The following is a 23,012-nucleotide window of genomic DNA, read 5'->3' on the forward strand; positions in this document are numbered from 1 at the left end:
TGGTGGTGTGGGAAGGGCTGACTTGAGTCATCTCTGCCAGAAAACTCTCAAAACCAGGCTGCCGTCCAGCCTTGCTTTCAGTGTGTGCTTGCATTCCTAGGGGTTGGCCAGCACGTTGGGTTTAATATAGCCCTTTTGGTAGAACCTAAGTGACGTTGACATTGTCAAGAGCTTACTGAGCTTGAGCCTTGCCGGTTGTATTTTGTGAGTGTGCCGAGGAAAATGTGCAGCTAGCATCCACCGCCTTCCACATGCCCTCAGCTATTTGGAAGAAGGCAGGAAACAACCTTTAAACGATGGTTAGATCTCCCCTGGCCTTACCATCTCTTGCTTGAGGCATGCTGGGAAAGGACCAGGGATGAAGAGCTCCATTTGCAATGTGATTTTCAACTGCTTGCCCCTGCCTGGCTGCCCCTGGAAATCGGTATGCTCTGCCCATTTTAATGGAGGAAGCAGATCCTTTAAGACGAAGACTCAGAGGTGGCAGTTTTTAATTTTGTCTAGAAAATTCAGATGTTCTCGTCTAAATAGGTCTCTAACTATACAGGGAGTTACTGTGCTGGCCTTCTCTAGGTCTTTGACACGAACCTCTTCCAAGCAAAATCTTTTGGAGCTGGGTGTACTCCTGTCTATAGTGGCTGCTCTTTGCTAGTTGTTTTGCTTGGGAGGCTACTGCCCAATGTCCTCTGATATCTTAAAATAAATGTAGTTTAAGGGATGAGTCCCCGGAAACCACGCCAGGCAGAGAGGCGGTAGAACACATTTTATTCTTGACTGTCGCCCCCGAGGAAGCAAGAACACAGAAGCTAAGTCGCCCCCTGTGAAGGGAAAAACCAACAGTCAGTACTTCTGGCAAGCTCAGAAGCCAGTGACACATTTTACAAAGTGTGGGCCTCAATTATGTTGTGAAAATCAGGTAATTGTCCTTGTACAGGAGCCACAACATCAGAATTCTTCCAGCTTCTCCCATCGTGTTCCTCTCCCAAGTAAAGGAGAAGATAGGCAGGTTCGTTTCCCATTGGGCTTTGGTCCAGAGACCTAAGCGCACTGAGCAAGTTCAGCATGCTGACCCCTCAGCCTCCTGGGAGGTGGGAGCAGAGAGCAGTTCCTCTCCTACAGTTGCTGCCGCGGCGGGAAAACAGCTGTGCGGTCTCCCCTGGGAGTGAAGGCAGAGGAGCTTTCTCCCCCTCTTCCCTTCCCAATGCCATAAAGTTGTCCATCCTCTGGGATAAGGTGGCTCAACCTGGAAAGCTGGACCTGCAGTGTGGACAGGCCTGGCAGAGTGGTGGGTGAGAGCTCCAAGAGGACCTGGGCAGGCAGGCAGTGCCCCTAGCGCTTTACCAGCCTTCCCAGGACACCCTCTACCCACAACACTGTAAGTGGGGGTCCTCTTCATCAGCACAGAGCCTGACGCTCAGAGGTGAAGAAGTTAGAAGTTAAAGCAAGAGCGGGAGAGAAGTTCTCACTAATATACTGGGCAGTCCCCTTTGGGGTTAACAAGCGGCAGGGACTGTGGGCGCCAATGAAAATAGATCAAGCAGTGGAAACCACATTTAGTAACAAAGCACCTCACATGCGGGATTGGGAAGGGGATACAGCAGGTCACCGGCTGAGTTACAGTTTCCCACCAGGTGGTCTCCAGGGAGGTTTAGAACATCCTTTGTCTTTCCCCCTGGGTTTGAGGGTGTCTTTTGTAAGTTGCCTACACTTGTGTTTTCTTAACCAAGGCTGGGTGCCTGTGGTCTGGGAAGGACGAGTGGCTGCCCCAGTGGCTTCCTGGCATGCCGGGGGCTCACTCACAGGCTGCAGCACTTTGCGGGGCAGCTTCTCCGAGTGGGCGATCCATTCTTTCATTAAGTCTAGGATGATGGGGATGAGGCTGACCACACCTCCGTAGTGGTTCCTGGCCTCGTCACAGCTGAGGTGGTTCACCACGTCATGAGGATACCTGCAGGGCGGCAGGAGGGCCGGTGAGCCCCACTCAGGGACTCGCCCGGGGTCTCGAATCCCCATGGCACATCAGAATCCCCTCAGGAGGCTTTAGAACTGTGCGTGCACCATGCCCAGCTCTGTTCGGGACATTGTGGGTCAGCAGGTTTAGGGGCCGAGAGCCCCAGGTAATCCTGGTGTGAAAGGCAGGAGGTGCGAAGCACTTGCCTGCGGTTTGTAGAAACCTGGATTAGGGGCTGTGGAAACCTGCTGTGACAGCTCCAAAACACGCTATTTCATTCCTCTGACTCTTCTTCCCTAGTATCTAAACAGCCTCCCCAGGGCTCAGAGTTAGGGAACCACACTGGTGGTGCTGACGCCGTGGGAACGGGCTCCAGACATGTTGCTTCTTTGTGGGCTTCTGGGAACAACTGCTCTCTGAGCCCCCCTCCCTCTGCCGCATGCTAGCTCCAGTGAGGTTTGTGTCCTACTGTGTCTGGGGCCTCAGGATCCCTCATTTTCAATGAAACCATTTGTTGGGTCAGAGTCATTCCAATAAATCAGTGGACAGTAGCCACGTGACTTATCAGTTCAGACTTACCTGCCCTCTGAACAAAAGCCTGCTTCTTCCTCCAGGACCCCTCCTCTCCTGCCCTTGTCCCCGACCCCATCCCTACATGCACACAGTGAGGCCTCAAAACAGGACCAGAAGGGACTTACTTTGCTCTAAGGCTGCTTAAGTCATTGCTTTGGCTAACAAAGGTTTTGCATTTCTCAAGGAGGTTGTTGGTGACCGGGGTGCCCGAGTGCAGGGCTTCGAAGCGCTGGCAGAGCTTGCTCAGCTCCGTGCAGATGTCCAGGAACATGAGCAGAATGCGCCGGTCTGTGGAATTGTTGCAGTGGTGTTCCATGTAGCTCTGGACCTGCAAAGGCCAGCGTGACGTGAGCTGGGGGGCACCAACGTGGTTCCCGGCTGGTTTATGGGGCACATATCCAAGAGCAACCACCTTGTTCCTACCACCCTTCCAGAGTCACGGGGGAGATGCCGTTAACGTTTATGGATGTGAATGTACAGACCACTCCGTATATACAGCTGACATCATTAAGTGTCCCAGGCACTGTGCAAAATGCTTTGCAGGCCTGATCTCACTTACTCCTCACCCTAAACCCTGGGTTTAGGTACCCTGGGTACCTTTTTAAATCCTCATTTTACAGATGAATACTGTAGGCTCAGAGAGGTGAAATAACCTGCTTGGGCACCACTGAAGTGGTGAAGCTGGATTTCACCCCCAGCTCAATGGCGCTGGGCCCCTACCCCTCACCAGTCCCCCTGCACCTAAGCAAAGAGGGCTGGGCCCTGACTTTTCATGCCATGGTCCCACTTAGAGGACCCACTGCTGGGTTGGGCCACCCAGACTGAGGAGCAAACAGAAGGAACTAGAATCCTTTGTAGTTTCATTGTCCTATGTTTCCAAGTAGAGAAAGGAGGGATAAGTCAGGAAGTGGAGCTCAGGAAAATGATGATCCACACGAGAAACAAATGTAGTCTCTACCTCACACCATCGACAAAAGTCAGCTAGGAGGATGAAGGGCTTAAACACCAAAAACAAAACTAGCCCTCACATATGAAGGTGTTTTAGATGTGGGAGTAGGAAAACCTTTCCTGAATCAAGTCATAAAAGGTGCTAAGAATAGTGATACAGCTCATTTACTTTCATTGCTTTCCTTGGGGGGAATGGGGATCCTGCCTGGGTCAGGGCTCTTTCTCTCCACGGTGACCCGGGACCATTCAGTGACTGGATTCGAGGTCGGGCAGGGGTGGGAGGCCTGACTTTGTGCTGGGGAGGACCTGGCTCCGGGCCAGGCAGGAGTAACTGACCCCTTTCACAGTCTCCACCACCCAGTGGAAGGGGCATCACCTACCTCCTCTAGCACCCAACTTCTGAGTCTAAACCGGAGGTTTCCTGCTGCTACCAGCTGCCTTTTTGATGCTAAGGGATGTCTTCCCAAATGATCTGAAGTGGTTCCTTCCCAAGTACAGTAGCTTTGTAAGGGGGAAGAACCTACACCATGGTGTAACCACAACAGAGCAGCATCACTGGGCTACCTGGCGTGTGTGCAGGTAACCTTTGGATACCTCTAGTCCAGGGAGGGCAGCCTGGGGGTTGAGAGTCAACACTTCAGATGGAGAGTCAAAATGTGGGGCCATTGTTTACCAAAAGCCTTCGTTGAAGCTAGGGCACGAAGGCCGCACCCTTATGTATGGGAGAGGGTCACTCAGCACTGATGTAGATTCTGAGCAGAGGTGAGGGGTCTCAGGTGCTCTTTCCTGTAACTGAAAACCTGTCCAGTGCCCTTGAAGTCTGAGCCTTTGGGGGATGGGCTAAAAAGGATGCAGCCAGTTTACTTTCAGATAGTTCAGGGGAAAGAGCGTATGTGTCTGGAGAGAGCACGCAAACCTGGCTAAATATTACAAATTGATGTATTGAGGTGAAAGTTATATGGGTATTTGTCTACTGTAGGTTTAAAATTTTTCTAGTTAAAAAATTGAAATTTTTACAAAAATTAGAAAAAATAATTTCTTGAAGGGTGCTGCCAGCAAGGGCTGCTGTTCTCCCTGGCCCTATGTGCTTCTCCTGAGCAGTTCTGAGCCCTGGTCCCCACTTACACCCCACCCTGAGAGCGGTTAGCCTTCAACAACCTGACTCTTCTGCAGGTAGCGTCTTTTCAGTCAGAGATGGTTGGGCCTAGTGCACTGAGGGTCAAGCCCATAAGCTCCTGGAAGGCTTGTTGGGTGTTGAGGGCTCCAAGTCCTGCAGAGCCAACGTAGCAGCTAATCCATGAGGAGATGCAAGTCAAACAAAAGCATCTGCCAATGAGACCAGCAATGTGCTGGGCACTCTGAGTTCCTCAAACCCCGTGGAATCCGACAGCGGGGACCATGCACACCTGTTCTTGACTATACCCCCAGGACTTAGCCAGGGCCTGGCAGACAATGCCGGACATGGGCTGAGTGTGGTTTGCGGAGGCTCTCACTAAATCTGCATAACAGCCGTAGGTGGAGTGTGCTGTTTCTCTCATTTTACAGATGAAGATACCGAGGCATAGAGAGGTGACTCATTGGCCCAAGGTCACAGAGGGGGCATGTGATAGAGCCAGGACTTGAACGCTGGCCGGATAAGTCTTGAACCCATGTTTTTAACCACTTTGTTATTCACTCACATATCTGGTGAGTGAATGAATGAATGGCTCATTCCACCACTTAGGATCTGAGTACTGATCCTGGCACAAACGTGCTTCCCCTCTCTGGGCCTCAGGTTTTTTCATCTGTCGAGCCAGGGGACTGGGCCTGGTGTTATGCAGGAATCTCTGGGTCTGGCAGGTCCCCGAGACCCTGGCCCTACCCACCCGTCTGCCCAGGAGGCACGACCTGTCCGATGTTGGTGATGGGCCGGATCTTGTCATGGGCATTCTCCCTGCAGTGCTCCAGAGCGGCGATGAAGGTGAACTGTTGCTGTTGGAAGAGCTTGTACTTCTGCTCGATGCTTCGCAGGGATTCTTTCACTTCATTCATTGTCTTCCTCAGTGGTCATTTAGGAGAGAAGATGAATCTGGGGAGGAAGAGGAGAGCCATGAGGTCCCAGGGGCCAGACCGCAGATCCAGCTCTGGAGTCAAAAGAAGGATGCCCACGGCCCCTCTTGGTGGAGCGCTGCGCTGAGCAGCCCCCCACAACCCTGGGGGGCAGGGACTGTTTCATTCCCATTGTGCAGAGAAGGAAACAAGGCCCTAGGAGGCTGCATGCTTGCTCAGGATCCCCCAGGCTGTCCACGACAGAGCTGAGCCTGACCCAAGTCATTTACCCTCCAAGGACATACCCTTTGCCATGAAATGTGACGTCCTTCCCTCAACTGTGGGCAAGAAGCTCTCTGGTCTCAGAGGTATCTACACACACACACACGGCCTCCAGTGCCTCCCTGTGGTGTCAGCAAAAGCTGGGATCAAGGAACATGCCACAGCATGTACAGTCTGTGATTTTTATCCGTTTGGACCAAATTGTTTTAAAACATCCGCCACTCTGCAATTAGTGGGAAAGTCTAGAGATTCTTTCCCGTGGGCTAAGCAGGGGAAGAGTCAGCACTTGGTTGTCTAGTCTGAGAAGACGCAGTTTCCCTGCTGTGTGCTTGGACCCGGAGCCCTGATCTCAGGTTTGCCCATTCCCAGGGCAGGGGTTGGCAGATGGCGACTCCTCCCTGCCTCCCCTGTTATTGCAGGAATGACCCTGATTGGAAACAATAACGCCACAGGGAGTGCTCTCTTTTGGTTCCTCGCAGACTGTCCCTGGTGTGATCCAGGCGGTCCCACGGGTCTAGAATCTCCTCTGTGAACAGAGAAGGCTGTGGGTTCTGCCCTCCATGACATCACAATTTTGCTGAGCACGTGCCAAATGCTCCAGGTCACAGATTTATAGAATGTTAGAGCTGGAAGGGACCTCAGTAGGTCAACTCCCCTTAACTTCTGGGGCAAACAGGCCCAGGGTGTCACAGCAAGCTTGTGCTGGAGACACCCAAGGTCCCAGGCTTCCTGATGTCTAGCCAGCATCCTCAAATCTGCCACAGCCGGCTGCCCCTCCACCACGAGGCACCAGCACACACAGAACCCAGGCTTGGACATGCCCCGTGTGAGCGGGGGTCAGAGGAGGCTGCGTGAGGTAGGGTCCAAATGAGATGCTGCAAATGGAAGAGGCCAGAATACTTGGCAAGGACGGGGTGGGGAAGGACACATTCCAGGCTTCCTGGCAGGCCCCAGGTGGAGAGAAGCAAGACCAGGATGGAGCCGGGAGACATTTCTTTCTGCTGTGTCTCCCTCAGCTCCTGAGCCCAGAGCAGGGCTGGAGGCAGGGAGGTCATCTCTATGGCAAGAGGAGACGGCATCAAGGATGAAAGGAAACACAAGAACAGACCAGAAGATGGCCTCCACGACATGACGGGAGCCGTAAATCAGAGAACCTGGGGAGGGCTGGGGAGATGGAGCTGCAGTCCTGGGCTGGGAGCTGAAACACAGGTTGCCATAAAGGAGCTGTGCCAGGAGGGACCCTGACAATCACACCCCGTAAACCCCAGTGGGTCTACTGTAAATATAATGGAGCACGCTTCAGCGGCAGCATCCTGAGGCCGCCCCTGGGAGCCATAGCACCTATGTTTGCCAACAGAGCAGCCGCAGTCCACGGGGGACAGGCCTGGTCCAGGGCCAGGCAAGGCAGCGGCGTCCTTCCAGCTCAACCTCCTCCCCACTCAGCCCTCCACCTGAAGTAGGCAAGTGGGAAGGGGAGGCATGGGTGTGGGGATGCAGTGGGGCCCATATACAGCCAAGGCCCCCACCCCCTGCCCAGAGGCAGAAATGGCAGATGCGGTAAACTTGGGGCGTGGCATTTTTCTGTTGTGCCTCCCATGGTGACAGGCTTACCAGGCCCTGGACTAGGGCGGGGAGAGTTAGGCATTCACCTGGGTGCAAAATGTAAGGAGGCGCCAGAAAAGTCAGCAATCAAGACAGATAAGAATGTTTAGTGCACTATTTTAAAACATAAAAGTGAACACCAAAAAGTCCACAAAGAACAAAATATTGGAATTGTAAGTAAAGACAGGATTGGGTACAGTGCTGTGCCTTGCCATACTGAAGCCTGATACAAAAGGAAAAATCAGCAATGCTGATCCTGTCTTTATTTACATTTTTGATATTTTATTCTAAATGGATTTTTGCATTAATTTTGACTTTTTAAGATATTGCATTTAAATATTATTTCTCTTGGTTACTGAGGGTTTTGGTGCCGCCCCCCACCCCCTTAAGTTTTGTGCCGAGGCAGTGCCTCACCGTAGTTCAAGCCCAGGCTTACAAATGACTTGGGAAGTGAAGACCTAGAAGCATGGCACATCAGTTCAGGGAGGAGGAGAAGTGTGTACTGTTAGCCTGGGCTTCCCCCATCACGCTCAGAGCTGGGGCTGGTGGTGGTTAAAAACCCAAGCTCTGGCATCACACAGTCCTGGGTTCAAATCCTGGTTCCGCCACTTCTTGCTGGCCTTGGTCAAGCTGCTCATCTCGGAGCCTCAGTCCTAACCTGCACTGCACGAGACGGCAGGGCTGAGGTGTGGAGCCCAGAGCCTGGAGCAATCAAAGCTACTGTGATTCAACAGTGTGCATCGAGGACGGGGGAATGCCACAACAGGCATGGTGTGCACCCTGAGAGAAGCAGAGGAGGGCAGGCTGGAAAAGAAGGCAGGCTTTAGAGAGGTGGAGAGCAGGCAGGCAGAGCAGGTGGGACCTGGGCTAGAGGTTGGGAGGTGGGGATGTGGGAATATTGTGAGCAAGTGCAGAAGGCAGGGGGGAGGGTAAGGCCGAGGGACCCCAAGTGTCAGGCAAAGCTATGAGAAGAACTACTAAAGGCCAAAGGGGGTAAGAAGCACTTCATGCATTCACTCATGTTCATTCATTCATTCTGCAGTGTCTACCACATGCCAAGCACTGTCCTGGGTGCTGGGCTATCCACAGCATTGAATAAACAGACAAGATTCCCTACCCTGGAGGAACTTATCTTTCGGAGTGGGAGGCGGATGGTAAGGATAAGTGAATGAACAGTGGTTTAGATAAGGCACTGCTAGAGAGGATGAAGCAGGGAAGTGGGATGGGGATGTCGGGAACGAGGCACTCCACAGTCTGCAAGAGTGGCAGGGCTCCAGTCCTCAGCAAGGTCCTGGACAGCTCACCCCAATCCTCCGAATAACAGCAAATTACTTGATGGGGCTCTAGGAAAACCCTGGATATGCATTATCTCAAGTCCTCGCCACAGCCCTAGAATGGGGTACCATGATTATCTCTACATGACAGATGATGGAGCTGAGGTCACACGCTAGGAAGTAAGCAAGCCAGGGTTTCCCACTCAGCTCTGCCTGACTTTAAGTCTGGGCTCTTAACTTGGATCCCTCCCTCCCTCCCTCTGTGATGGTCCTTAGAGACAAACATGCCAGGCTTCAGATTTACTGTGGCTGGGGGTGGGTGGGTGAGGAATACCAAGGGCCTGAAAAGCTGCGAGAGCCCTTCTAGGGGTCATGCTCTAGCTAAAGCCCTGGGCCTCGCTTCCACTCCCACAAGACTGTTCCCCATCCCAAAGCAAGGAGGACTAGCATTCAGGGGGCTGCCCTGGGTGCCTGGCTCCCTGCCACCCTCGGGGGGCCCTCCAGGGCTGCCAAGTTCTCCAGGAATATAGCACTACCACGGCTGGTGGCCCCAGGAGCCGCTGAGAGCAAAACTGACTCGGTTCTTGATCCTAGTGACTTGTGACATGCACGCCAGGAATGTCGTGAGAGAAGCTGTAATAAGCTATCCAAAGTGATCGTCCCTTGAACCAGCCAAATTAGTCTGGATGAAAGGCACAGGGTGCAGGCACTTCTCCATCTGGGGGAGGAGGAAGGGAAAAATGATTACCCAATAGGTTTTAGGTTTTAATTGATTTGTATTTTTCCAGGCTGCTAAAGATTATTAAATCATGGTATGAAAAGCGCCTACGGCTTAAAATAAATGAGGAGAAAGGCAAGTCATTTCAGAAATGTCCAGGAAGCAAACTGAAGCTCTCCAGTGCAAATTGCTGGCTCAGTTGTTGTGTTCTTTGCTCAGGGGAGGCAGCTTCCCTTTCTTCCCCAGCTGTCTTTGCAGTTGGGTTTGACAAGCCGACCAAGGTGTGCACACTTTGAAGAAGCAGTTCTGAGGGGGAGAGGCACAACTGCAGCCTTTTACCCTTGGAGGGCCTGTCTCCAGGCTGGGGGCTGGTGGAAAGGCTTTGGCTAGGAGTCAGGATGCCTAGTTCCAGCCCAGGCTGTGCCTTGGATTAACAAGTGACATTGGCCAAGAATTTCACCCTCTCTGGGCCTCAATTTATCCATCTGTAAAATGAGGGTGTTTGGATTAGAAGCTCTTCCAGGGGCCTTCTGATTCTCATGCTTCGAGATCAACAACTGATGGGGAAAGAGGCCAGAAAGGTGAAATGTCTTGCCCAAAGTCACTCAGCCAACAACTGTTCACCATTCTGATCCTCCAGTTTGTCATCTGTAAAATGGGAATGAAAGTACCTATTTCTCAGGGCTGGTGCAAAGATTAAACGAAATAATATGACTAATAGTGGCCCCTAGGTATTGGGCACTTACTGTGTGCCAGCTACTGTCTAATACTTCAGATATATGAGCTCATGGAATCCTTCCATAATCCCCACTCCAAAGAGGAGGAAAGTAAGAGACAGAGCAGGCTCACACAGCTACAAAGAGGGGGAGCAGGATTTGAACTCTGGGCTGTCTGTATTGACTATGCCATACTCCCTCTCCATAAGGTACACAGACACCAGTTTTGTTGATAGCACAGAAAGCTCAAAAACGGTAGCTCCTACTAAAAACAGCAACGGACAAGAGCTAGAGTTCCCAATTCAGCGCTGCATCCGATACCAGGCTGTCCTCGTCCCACTTGGGATTAACACGGCTCGCAGTGCTCCCTCCCCCGCACCACGTCCCACCCCATCCCCTTCCCGGGGCAGCAGCGGCGGTCCCCTACATTCTCCACTCCCCCACCTCCCCGTTTCCGAACCCGGGGTTGGGGGGCCCGCTCCCGGCCTGTTTTAACCTTGCTTGTCCTAGAGCGGCCTTCTCTCCCAGAGCGCCCTGAAGCTGGAGTGCCTCTGTGGGTGTCTGGTGCCCCGGGGGTGGGGGTGGGGGCTTCCCAGGGCTTGGGAGGCGGCGTGGGTGGGGTGGTGAGGTCGGCGTGGGGGAGCGGCGGGGATTGTTACCGCAGGTGCTATAGCAATCGGGTCACGTGGCAGCCCCGCCCTACCCCCCCCGCCCCGGAGCGGGCGGCGGGATCTCCTGGGGCTCCGACGCTGCAAGTTGGACGGAGAGTTTCCAGCGGGACCCTCGGCCTTTCGGCCCTCTTCTTGAATGCTCCTCCCTCTTCAGACGCCCTCCTCCACATCTATTCTTCATTTTAAAGATGAGGAAACTGAGGCCCAGAGAGCCGAGCCGGGGCTGGCCCACGGAGCTCCTGGGGCCGACGTGCCCTCGGGGTGTTGTCGGGTGTCTCAGCACAGGGGGGCCCCTACCAAGGGCACCTCTGCTCCTAGAAAGCCACAGCTGGAAGGGACCTGAGGTGCCCCGCGGAGACGCGCAGAGGGGAGAGCGAGGCCGCGGCGAGGAAAGCGCTTGCCCCAGGCGGCAGGGGGCGCTGGCCGAGGAGCCCAGACCGCGCCCAGCGCCAGTCTCGCGGGCGGGCGGGCGCGCGCTGATGTCGTAGCGGCGCGGCGCCCCTAGCTACCGCGGTCACCAGGGAGCTGCGCGCGCTGATGACGCAGCGGCGCCCCTAGCGACCGCGGTCACCAGGGAGCGGCCGAGCTGCGCGGCGGCATGGACGCGACCACCGCCCCGCACCACATCCCCCCGGAAATGTCCCAGTACGGAGAGGCGAACCACATCTTCGAGATGATGCAGGTGACGCGGGCAGCCCCGCCCTGTCGCGACACCGGGCGGCGGCCCGGGAACCTCTGTCGCGGTACCGGGTGCGCGCCGGCGACCCCGAAGCTGGGGGGCCACGTTTGTTACCACGGGACCACCCAGCTTGGGGTGTCGACTCCTGTGCCGCCGTGACCCCAAGGGATCCCTGGATCTGAAGACGCCCCCTGGCCCTGCCCGGCGGACCCTGGAGGGAAGAAAGGGGGCACGCCATCCTGGCCAGGATTTGGTCCTGGCTCCGCGCCAGCCGGTTCGATGTCCTGGAACGAGTCCCTTACCTTCCTCACTTCCCCATGTGTGAAATGCCGGATTGCAAGAGCTGGTCTTCAGGGGACTCATCCGGCGCTGACCATTCCCAGTCTGTCCGTAGTGTTGGTTTCTGAGCAGGGGAGTGTCCGAGTTCAAGGTCGCATCCCTGTCCTGAGATGGCCGCCCCCATGGGACAGCTGCCCTGTAGTTTGGACAGCATTTCCCACCTGGCCTCTTGACCTCAGGGCCAGGAGTTCTGGGCGGCTCCCAAGCTCTCATCCCGCCTTCCTGACCTGACTGGTCTCCTGCTCCCTGTGTGGCCTTAGGCGGAGACCTGCCCCTGAATTTGCTCCAGGTTTCCCTCCTGCACCTCCTGGAGGTAAAGGCTTTCCGGAGCTGGACTGGAAGAACTCGCAGCCACTCAGAGGTTCTGAGGGCGGAAGGGAAGCTGGAGCCCAGTTTTACAGCGTTTGTCTCCTCAGGGTCCACTCCATCCCCAGAGGCACCACTGTGCTGACCCCTGTGGTCGTTTGAGCCTCTAACCTGCACACGTGAGAGCAGAGCTCAGGCCAAGAAACCTGAGTCTCCATCTCTCCAGCAAATATATGCTTCTTTTGGGAAGACTTAACTGATGGTGGGAGAGAGAGAGAGATTTCTAAAACCGAGTGGCCAATCTAACTAAAGAAAGTGGCTAGCTTGGTTATAAGTCATCGTTTGGTGGGCGGGACGGGGTCAGCTCCTGGGGCACTGTGGGAAGCTCTAGAGAAGCTGGTGTATCTCACAGCGATTGTTGGAAGGAGCAGCCTGAGAAAGCTTTTGGTCCAGTATCTCCAGTCCTTAGTCATTTGTGTGTTCCCTCCATAGTTTTTACCATGCTTACACTTTTTATTTTAAAATAATTTTAGACCCATGGGAAGTTAGAAAATTACCCTTCACCCAGCTTCCCCCAGTAATAACATCTAACATAACTGTAGTACATTGTCAAAACCAGGCAATTGACATTGGTACAATACTATTGACTGCAGGCCTTATTTGGATTTCATTCATTTTTACCTGCACTTAGTTTTTCAGTGTGTGTACGGTTCTGTGAAATTTTATCACATGTATAGAGTCATATAACCACCACCACATTTCCATTTTAATTTAATCATTTCTTTAAATCAACCCACTTTTTAAAAATTAAGTAACGTTTCTTTATCTCATCCCAAGCAATATCCTTGAAATCATAGATTCGATGTACCAGCTTTTCTAATACACATTAGACATGCAACTATTTAAAAGTGAAATTGAAAGCGTTCATCTGTGAACTGTCTAAAATCATCTCACCATCTCACCAGTGATATGCGAGTAGAGATCTGGTCCAGCCGTGCCATTTATAGGCAGGGAAGCTGAGGCCCAGATAAGGGAAGGGACTTGCTGGTGAGATGTGCAGCAGAGCTGGGACTTCTCACAGTTCAGTGCTTTTTTATTGCCCCATGCCCCCTCTGCCCCCAAAGAGCTAAAGCCCCTCCCTGCTTGTTCTTAGGGCTGAAGGATCCACCTTATTGCACCAGCCCAGCTCTATCGTCTACCTGGTTCATTTCTGTGCCTTTTGTTCTGCAACCATGGAAGCTGCTTTCCCATGGAATTAAGTGGCCAGACTATCCCAGGACTATTTAGATGTTCAGCTGGTAAATATTCTGTCCTACCCTGGAGGGACACAGGTAGCAGTGATGGCCATGTCCTCCAGCAGACCTGTGCATTGGGCACCTACTGTAATTGTGCCAGGCACTGGGACAGGGGTGATGCAATAACGGACACACAGGGCCTGCAGGAGCATATGACAGGATTTACCTAGTGAGTGTGATCAGGAAGGTATGTTTCCACTGAGACCTGAGGACTGAGGAAGAAGTGTTCAAGCTGAGGGAACAGCATTTGCTAAGGCTCTGAAGGATGAATGAGCATGGTGCATGAGAAGATCTGAGAGAAGGCTGCTCTGGGAAGCACAAAGAGACTGAGGGGAGAGGGCCCTGAGACTACCTGCTTCTGAGTTAGGGGCACAGTCCCTCCAGCTCTGCCTCTCTCCAGGTGCCTCCCCAGCAAGACCCACACGGCCCCTCCTTCATGCCTCTGCTCATGCAGACCGAAGCAGTTGCCAGCTGGGGCAGGGGCTGGGTCCCAAGTTGAAGGCATGGTTGGTGGGGTGCAATGGAGAGATCAGGTCCCATAATCAGTATCCATAGTGCCCAGGATGCTGGGCCACTTCAGCCAGGGTCCTGGGTGCCTATGCAGGTGTTAACCACCTGGACGTCTGCCTTGTGCCCGCAGAACATGCTGGAGCAACTCCTGATCTACCAGCCCAAGGACCCCATCCCGTTCATGATTAATCACTTACAACTAGACAACGATAACGGTGAGCACTCGGTGGGTCCCCTCCTCTCCCTGTCCCCCTCCCCTCCCCTACCCCTCCCCTCCTCCTGGGAACAGCTGTGAGCCACTCTATCCTCCCTGTGTCTAAAGGGAGGTCAGAACAGGGTAGAGAAGGGTTTTGACACCTTGGGGTGGTGGTTAATTGAAAAATACCTTAACTTCTTTTGGAGCACGACTAATAAAAATTCTGTTGCCAAGTTATTAAAATAAAAACCTCAGAATAGCCCACGGAATCAATTATTAATGCTTTTTCGTGCCCCAGCTGATGTCACCTGTTGGGTTCAAGCTCTGTGATTACTTGTCAGTTGTAAATTTGGTTTCTGGTCTACCTAGACAGGCAGCATTTGGGTTTTCCTGATGGTCTCATTATCAGCCCCTGATAATGAGTTCCAGAACTCCCCAAACCTTGGCCCTTGTACAGGTTGGCCAGACCCAAGGCCAGAGCATGGAACGTGGCAGGAGGGAGAGGAGGTGCTCCGTTCCATGGTTGATTTGCCGAGTGGAGGATCGTTCCCATCCTGTGTGAGCTGTCAGGGAGAACTGGTGTCTCGGAGCTTTGATGTTTCTTTCATTGGAGCATTAGCTGCTTTGAAGAAGCTACCAGCACACCACTGAAATTAGCATTAGGTGCAGCTGAGGAGGCCGGAGGCCGGAAATGCCCCATGGTGGGGTTCAGAGGCCTAAGATGAGAAAGGACACTAAGTAGTTTAGAGAAAAAAATAAAATAAAATAAAGAGAGAAGCGATTCCTAGCACCAGGCATGCCTGGCCTTTTCAGCGTGCCCTGCCCGCAGGTCCCTATGTAGTCTCAGGCTTGGCTGCGTCAGTGAGGGACTTCTTGGTCCCAATGCCATTTCACCGACCTAAGCAAGGTGGTTCAAAGAGCGCGCCACAGTGCCCTTTTCTGAGCCTCTAGTTAGGCAGGATTGAGAACTGGCGTTGATTTGTAAGCCCTTATGCCCCAGGTGAAGATAGAGCCATGACTGTGGCGGGGGTGGGGTGGGGACAGGAGAACCACCTTCTGGAGCTGTCCACCCTGCCTTCTAGCGTTCCTGGTGTGATTCACTCTTCACTCCGTCCTCTGGTTGGCGCCGGTGGGAGGTTCACCTCGTCTGCAGGATGGGTGTTAAGGCACCTTCCTTCCTGGTGGTCCTGCTACAGACTGCAGGTCACCGCCCAGGCCTCACCAGTTGGCCCTCCATTCACAGGAGGAAGATGTTTCTGCATTCCCACTTCCCCCCAGCCCTGAGGCTGGACGGGGCTTCGGGTTGCTAAGCTCTCTTATCTAAGGGCTGCTAGGAGCATTTCTGCCCATGTTCAACTCTCTTGTATTGCCACCACCAAATAAAGGCAGCAGAGCGAAGTGAACTTAAAGTAAGAGCAGAGCAGAAGCAAAAGGACAGCAAAGGTGTGGGTCAGTGAAGTGCTCGCTTCCTGCCATCCCACCGCCAGGGCCCCTTCAGTGCACTGACCTCCAGTTCTGCTAAAATGTAAAGAGGCGGTGAGAGATAACTGCTCTCTCTTGGCCTCAGTTTCCTCATTTGTAAAATGGGCGTGTTTGGTTAACTGAGATGGAGGCGGTGAAGCTCTGGCCTGGTCCGTGATGACTGGTCAGTGACAGCCGCCAAAGGAATGACCGGGTCCTGACGCTGCCATAGGGCCTCAGGCACTGCGATGGCGGGTTTCCACTTGTACAAAGCCGCATGAGATTTTTCTAAATTAAAAATTGTACTTGATGATAATGTAACCATTTGAACTCTGATAAGTTGGGTTATGATGGTTCTTCATGCTGCTGGTTTGATAAATTCTGCTTAGGGCCGTATGTGCCATGCTGTGTGTTCTTAAACCCTGAACCTCAAAACCTAGCCAGTCTCCCTGGCTAGAAATTCATGAGCCTGAAATTTGAGGCAGATTCCACCTTTTTTTTTTTTTTTAATAATTTTATTTACTTATTTTTTCCCCAAAGCCCCAGTAGATAGTTGTATGTCATAGCTGCACATCCTTCTAGTTGCTGTATGTGGGACGCGGCCTCAGCATGGCCAGGCAAGTGGTGTGTCGGTGCGCGCCCTGGATCCGAACCCGGGCTGCCAGTATTGGAGTGCGAGCACTTAACCGCTAAGCCACGGGACCGGCCCGAGATTCCACCTTTATGTTTTGATCTTGCTCCTCTCTGTGCCTGTATAGTTCTTTTTTTTTTTAAAGATTATTTTATTTTTTGCCCCCAAAGCCCCAGTAGATAGTTGTATGTCATAGCTGCACACCCTTCTAGTTGCTGTATGTGGGACTCGGCCTCAGGATGGACAGAGAAGTGGTGCCTCGATGCGCACCCGGGATCCGAACCCGGGCCGCCAGCATCACAGCGCGCGCACTTAACCACCAAGCCACAGGGCCGGCCCAACCTGTATAGTTCTCAGTGTCCACTTCACGAGAGTTTTTAAGTTCAAACCTCATGTTCCAGTTTTACATGCAGTGAGGCCGACATCTGCTGGACAGTCCTCTTGAGCGCTGGCCTTAAAGCCACCTCTGCCTCCTACTTGCTCCCTTCACTCCCTCCTTCCACCCTCCTTAGCACCTCTTTCCATTCGTTCATGGGTCTTGTGGCTTTCCAAGGCTGCCCTCACTGGACCCTTTACTCCTTGCTCCATGTAACACCTGGTCTGTTGCTCTCATGCAGGGGCGAAGAATCAGACCTGCTTCGTTGAGCTCCAGTCTGTCCTCCTGAATAGGTGGAGTCAAGGTTTTTGGCCCAGATGCTCTCAGGGAATAGAGTCATTGGATCCCAGTAACCACTGTTTTGGGGGGTTGATTTGTTCCCACAGCCCTTCACCCCGACTCCCAGGCCTTGGACTAGCAGTTCTTATGGATGTTGGAACACCTTTGCCCTTTGGCTCAAGTCCCAACCGCTTACATGAAAAGCAGAGAGGGACATCTGTGGGTTTCCCTCTTCATCCCCAGGCCTCCACTGACAAGTGCAGCAAAAACGGGGGAGGTGGGGAGGCGGGGGAGAAGACCATGCTTTTGTGATTTTTCTAGGAGTGGGAGGAAGCTGTAAATAGTTTAATCCAAACTTTGCGTGTTCTGCAAGAAGACAGGAGGCACAGAGAGGTCCCCTGACATCCAGTGAGCATTTCCGCTGCCCTGGGCTCATGTCAGCCCAGGCCCTGTGTTACCTGGAAGCTGGGCTCTCAACCCTCTGCTTACTGGGCATGGGTGTTGGGTGGGCAGCGGTTCACTGTGACACACAGTGACATGGCCAGTGGCTGGAGTAGACGGAGAGAAGGCTCCGGACTCATCCCAGTGAGCGAGCACATGAGGGAATGAGGGGAGCCACTGGCACACTGGCTGGCAGCCCCTTCTCCGAGAGAAAAGCAGGTTTAGTACAAAGTGAGCATTTACAGTAGCCCTGGGCAATATTAAAGCAGGCAATGGTATGTATAATGGTATGTTTCGTTTTTTATCAAACGTTTGTCCAAGAAAGCTGTGTATTAGAGCTCCAATACCTAAGGGTTTTCTTGTGAATTTTAAATCATGCTCCTATTTAAACCTCAAAAGGATCTGTGGATGGAAAGGTTTTTTGATTTCCTTTGAAGTGGTTTGAAGAAGTTGATTACTCTTGGCAGTCAAGCAGCCTTTTATGACACTGTTTATAAATAATTACTCATGAGCAGGGCTGGAGTTTCAAGGTGTTAGATTTTAAGAAACTGAAATTAATCACATAAATGTGTGCAAGAAATTAGGTGGGAGAAAGGCCGTGGATGTTCCCCTTTTAAAGCGTTTTCATAGATGTGTACAATTTGGGTGCTACTTAAGGGAGCGTGGAAGGGGAGGGTTTCCCCAGCAGCCTTCGAGCCCTGTAACTTTGTCAAGAAGAATACACAACTTGGGAGTCAACTCATTGCCTAAGTGCTCTTGTCAAGATCATCTCCCTTCTCCTGGGGTTCCGCAGGCCCTGAGCCCTGTTGGGTCTGGCCCCCGTTCCGAGGAACTGTAGTGGAGGCCTGTGCGTAGAGCCCTGCAGAGGCAGCGGGGCGGTGGGCACATGAGCCAGACCCATGTCCCCCAACTAATCCCTAACTCTGGCTTTCGCAAGCAGGCGTTCTCCCCACGGTCCATGCGAGCTCTTTGCTTCATTGTACAAGGTCTCTCTGCCCTTGACCTCCCTCCCTGCTGCTCTAATGCTGCCCCTCCCCCCAAACCTTCCATGGCACCCCGTGGAAGTTCCAATCCCCCTCATCATGTCACCTGACCAAGTGTCCCCAAAGCCACCTCATTTCCAGACCCATCCTGTAAGCAGTGTTTTCTACCTACTGTGGCTTCTCTCATCCAGGTGGGGGCCCGGAAGGCCTTGCCCCAGATTACATGGCCCAGAGCAGAGAATAGACTGCCTTCTCTGGGACTGTGTCCTGATCTTCACCAGTGAGGTGAGCTCAGACTCTGGACATAGCCTGGGGGGCACTCTGCCTGGGAGCAGCGGAAAGCCATGACATGTGTCCAACTCCTCATGTCCTTGAGAAGAGAGCAGTTCCTTTGTCAGAGACTGGGGTATGGAGGGTGACCGCTCCCTTTCAGTCCTCGTCTAATGCAGTTACCTCACTAACTTGTCACCAGGGGCCGTGGTCCATCCTGCTTTTCTCGACAGCATGCAGTCCAGTGCTGAGTATGGATGAGGCACTCGAAGAGTATTTGTGAAGTGAATCAGCAAATTATCTTGAACTTTTTCTCCACATTTTCCCTGAAAATGAGAAAGTACTGTGAATTTTGGCAAAGGTCTGTTTAACTCCAAGCAGCCTGGCTGGGTGTCGGGTGCTGATCATTAAATGGTGAGCCACATGGACACTCTAGTTCCTTCTCAGGGTCCACTTCCAAACTAGGTGACGCACGTCCATCGTCCTCTGCATGGATGGGGTTCCCTCTCAGTGGCCTGGCAGGAATGGGCTCTGCGTATAGACAGTAGAGGCTCACGCCTCTAGGGGGATGGAGTGCACATCTGTTCATCCGCCCCTTGGGTCAGGGGCCAGGCTAATGGTGGCAAAGGCCTGGACCTGGTTTCCGCGACCTCTGTCCTGTGCCGCTCGCTCCCCACAGGTAGGGGGAGAGGGTGACACAAGCAAGGTGGCACTTGGGGAGGAATCAGCAAGGCTTCACCTGTCCACACACCACGTTCTGTTGCCTTGTTTTGACCCAAGCACACACGCCTTCAAGCGCTCCTTTTAAGATACTGGTCTTTTCTTTCCCAATGGCCAGCACCTACTCAATAGTCCGGTAGCCGCTTTAGGAATTCTGCAGGGCCAAGAACCTTCCAGAGCCAGGAGTCTCACACGGAAGCAAGCAGCCACTTGTTTCTATTTGCACAGAAATGCCCATACTTGAAAACAAAGACTTTCCTATCTGGGGTTTTATAAATCTGGCCCATACACTCCAGGCTTTTCCCCATTATTTCCCTCTGTAAAATGATGAGGAGTACGATTTGCTAAATAAATAGGCATAAATATAAAAAAAAAAAAAGCTTTGAAAGTCGATTTACATAAAATACAGCTTTATTTGAGAGCGTGTCCCTGAGACAAAGTCTCTGTTTAGAATGCTTTATGGTGTTTGAAATCCCAATTGTTCTTGATATTTATTAGTTTAGCAAACAAGTTACAGTGTCCATGTCCCTTTGGAGACAGAAAAATAAACCATCTCAGTGATCACTTACCTCTCTAAACACAGAGAATATGTTCTGTGGTGAGAGCATCTCTGAGCTGCTGGGTTACAAACAACCGTGTCACTGGCAGAAATTGAAATCTGGGGAGGGAAGAAATAAATACACCCGGACTACCGCAGACCTGGGAGGTTGCTTTGTCATATCGAGTGGTGACATTCAAATCTTTTTATTCCACAGTGCCGAAGATTGTAATATTAGGTCCACCCGCCTCGGGGAAAACAACTATAGTAAGTGTATCATAGTAAGTGTTGTAATACTGTAATATCTCATTTATCCTGCAGAGCTGGAATGAGACTGCACCTCAGCGGATCTTCAACATCACCGAGCTCTTCTTCTTCTTTTCCGTCTCCTGCTTCTTAACTTCTTTTCTTTTTTTTTCTGTGTGTGTGTGAGAAAGATCAGCCCTGAGCTAACATCCATGCCAATCCTCCTCTTTTTGCTGAGAAAGACTGGCCCTGGGCTAACATCTGTGCCCATCTTCCTCTACTTTTATATGGGACACTGCCACAGCACTGCCTGACAAGTGGTGTGTCTGTGCCTGGCCGGGATCCGAACCCGGGCCGCCAGCAGTGGAGTGCGTGCACTTAACTGCTATGCCACGGGGCCGGCCCCTTAACTTATTTTCTTATTGCAAGAGTCCGTATGTGTTCATAGTAGAAAAGCTAGAAAAGACAAAAAACAAAAATATCTTTACCCACCCATCCAGAGATAAGTATTCTTTTAACATTCTGGGATATACCTTCGAGGGTTTTCTCATGGCTACCTGCCCACTGTCTTTGTACACCCTTCGTTATAAACTTAGGATAAATTTCTAGAAGTAGAAGTGCTGGGTCAAACAGCATACACATTTCAAAGACTTTTGGTGTGGAGTCTTCAGATTTACGCTTAAAATTTTAATTTTGAAATGTTTCAACCAATCAGAGAAGCATAGAAACTATAGATACTCATGTACCCAACTCCCAGATTTTACAGGAATTTATCATTTTGCCTTATTCAGTTTGATGATTTTTCTCTCCATTTTAAAGACAATACAACTTTAAAGATACAGCGGGTACCTGCTCCCACCTCACTCACCCTTTTCCGTCTCTCCCGCTCCTGCAGGCAAGCCCTGTCCTGCAGCTACAGTGCTTCGTTCCACGTGTGGTTTTAATCTTTAAGCTCCTTTAAGTGCCAAAAACTTTTAAAAATTGTAATTGTCTGAGATGGAACTCTTTCTGACCTTTAAAAGCTTGGTTAGTGGAGCTCAGTTGACATCTGTTAACCCTTCCTTGATGACTGTGGTGTCGCTGTGAGCGCGCCTCCCGGGCCTGGGTGATGGTGCAGGCTGCTTCCCCAAGCTAACTGGCACCTGGCTTTATTCTGCAGAGGAATTAAGATGGTTGATTCTTGCACAAAATAACCTGCATCTGCTATGCTTTTGGAGTTATAGCTGTTCTATTTATCTGTCTGTCTACCCATCTGTCCATCTGTCCATCTGTCTGTCAGTCTCTCTCTCTGTCTGCAGTTTTTCTACTTTGTTCCTCAGGATCAGGCTTTCCGCTTTCACTGCTTTCTGCAGTCCACCCACATAAATTGCTGTTTTACTGTTAGAAGCCAGGGGCTCCTGGGCCTGCCATCACGAGCATTAGCAGGGTGCTTTGGAAAACGCAGGTTCCTGGACTCGCCTCCAGACCTACCTATTCAGAATCTCTGGGAGGGGCCCAGAAAGCTCATTGACACTGCAACTCCAGGGATTCTGACGTTGGGAACTAGGGTGGTAGCCTCTGCACCGACATAGAGGAGCTCACCGACCCGTGTTAAAGCAGAATGGGGTCGCTCAGTGTGAGGCGTCTCCTTTGGCAAAGGGCCTTTGTCAGAGACGTTCGACAGTCTGGGACCACCTTGCTTCCTTCCCAGTTCTGGCTCTTCTCTGATCACTGGCAGGGATTTGCTGGGCAGAATTCATGAAGCGAATTCATTTGTGACTCAGAGCACAGAGACTGTCTTTTGTCAAGTTCCAACTTGGCTGAGGCAGGCAGCTTTGTTCTCCCTGATGAGGTCAGGGCCCCACAGCACTTTGCTGGTCTTTCAGCTGCAAGCATTTTGGTGAATTCTCTGTCCCTACCCCTTCAAAGAGTCCTAAAGGGCTATTTCCTGATATTGTCACTGCCGTTTCTCAGCACAAGGAACAGAGAGAATTAAGGTTTATACCTGCACGGGGACCAGCAGGGCCCTCTGAATCGTCCTGACGCTGAAATGGTCATCAGTATAATCTTGGTATTAAGAACATTTTACTGCATCATTATTCCTTAAAATTTATTCTTCCCCTGTAGAGTATATGTAGTAGGGATCAATGAACTAAACATTCATTTGGCCAAAATATGTCATCTCCTAATCTTTAAGAAAAAATGAGGGGCCAGCCCAGTGACATAGCAGTTAAGTGCGTGCGCTCCGCTGCAGCGGCCCCGGGGTTCACAGGTTCGGATCCCGGCGTGCACCGACACACCGCTTGTCGAGCCATGCTGTGGCGGCGTCCCATATAAAGTAGAGGAAGATGGGCACAGATGTTAGCCCAGGGCCAATCTTCCTCAAAAAAAAAAAAAAGAAAAGAAAAGAAAAAATGAACATCAAATGTGGGTTGTGACCCATATTTGTGTGCTGTCCCTGCATTTCCTATTTTAAAACTTTGAGTTGAAAACTCACGGTCCGCAGGGCTTGAAAAGGCAGGCCGACGGTGGTTAAAAGCATAGCCCCTTTGTAGGTTTTCTAGCTCGATTTAAAGTCAAAGGCTGGGGGCCGGCCCCGTGGCTTAGCGGTTAAGTACGCGCGCTCCGCTGCTGGAGGCCCAGGTTCAGATCCCGGGCGCGCACCAACGCACCGCTTCTCCAGCCATGCTGAGGCCGCGTCCCACATACAGCAACTAGAAGGATGTGCAGCTATGACATACAACTATCTACTGGGGCTTTGGGGGGAAAAATAAATAAATAAATAAAATTATAAAAAAAAAAAAGTCAAAGGCTGGTTGAAGAAGAGATGGCATACAAGCAGAATTCTGCGGCTGGGAAGTGCTTTATGGGTTTGTCTCGCTTGGTGGCCTCCTTCCAGCCAGAAATCATTATGCTTCCCTTTGGCCCATCCTTTCTAGTAGAATACGGAAGGACCTGGGTATTTTAATGGAGTTCTCTTAACTATTGTTTTTCTAAAAT

General features: G+C 51.8%; 2 protein-coding genes across 8 annotated transcripts in view; one reads left to right on the forward strand and one right to left on the reverse strand.

The window, feature by feature from the left end:
• Positions 1–348: 348 nt before the first annotated feature.
• Positions 349–12,052, reverse strand: SPACA9 (sperm acrosome associated 9). 3 transcript variants are annotated; one of them, XM_087418874.1, is made up of 5 exons: positions 11,745–11,968; positions 5,360–5,540; positions 2,650–2,852; positions 1,801–1,948; positions 376–818 (listed from the first exon to the last, which is right to left on the reverse strand). In XM_087418874.1, exons 2-5 carry the CDS (start codon positions 5,501–5,503, stop codon positions 807–809), a joined length of 507 nt encoding a protein of 168 aa, XP_087275000.1. In that variant the 5' UTR covers positions 5,504–5,540; positions 11,745–11,968; the 3' UTR covers positions 376–806. The 3 variants fall into 3 exon arrangements, with proteins under 3 accessions (XP_014637770.1, XP_087274999.1, XP_087275000.1); XM_014782284.2 differs by lacking the exon at positions 11,745–11,968 and adding an exon at positions 10,589–11,177 and having other exon boundaries at positions 349–1,948; XM_087418873.1 differs by having other exon boundaries at positions 351–1,948; positions 11,745–12,052.
• The window catches only part of AK8 (adenylate kinase 8), a 130,459-nt gene continuing 118,769 nt past the window's right edge, over positions 11,323–23,012 (forward strand). For 2 of the 5 annotated variants that reach the window (XM_087418867.1, XM_087418870.1), the window contains exons 1-2: positions 11,866–14,107; positions 20,005–20,054. In XM_087418867.1, the coding sequence (XP_087274993.1) occupies positions 13,903–14,107; positions 20,005–20,054 (255 nt within the window). In that variant the 5' untranslated portion in view covers positions 11,866–13,902. Of the gene's footprint in view, positions 11,446–11,865; positions 14,119–20,004; positions 20,055–23,012 lie in introns of those variants that run through there. The other 3 variants (XM_004423607.3, XM_087418868.1, XM_087418869.1) reach the window with 3 other exon arrangements.

Source organism: Ceratotherium simum, chromosome 29 (genome assembly GCF_057802395.1).
Source record: "Ceratotherium simum simum isolate JZ-2026a chromosome 29, ASM5780239v1, whole genome shotgun sequence".
NCBI lineage: Eukaryota > Metazoa > Chordata > Mammalia > Perissodactyla > Rhinocerotidae > Ceratotherium > Ceratotherium simum.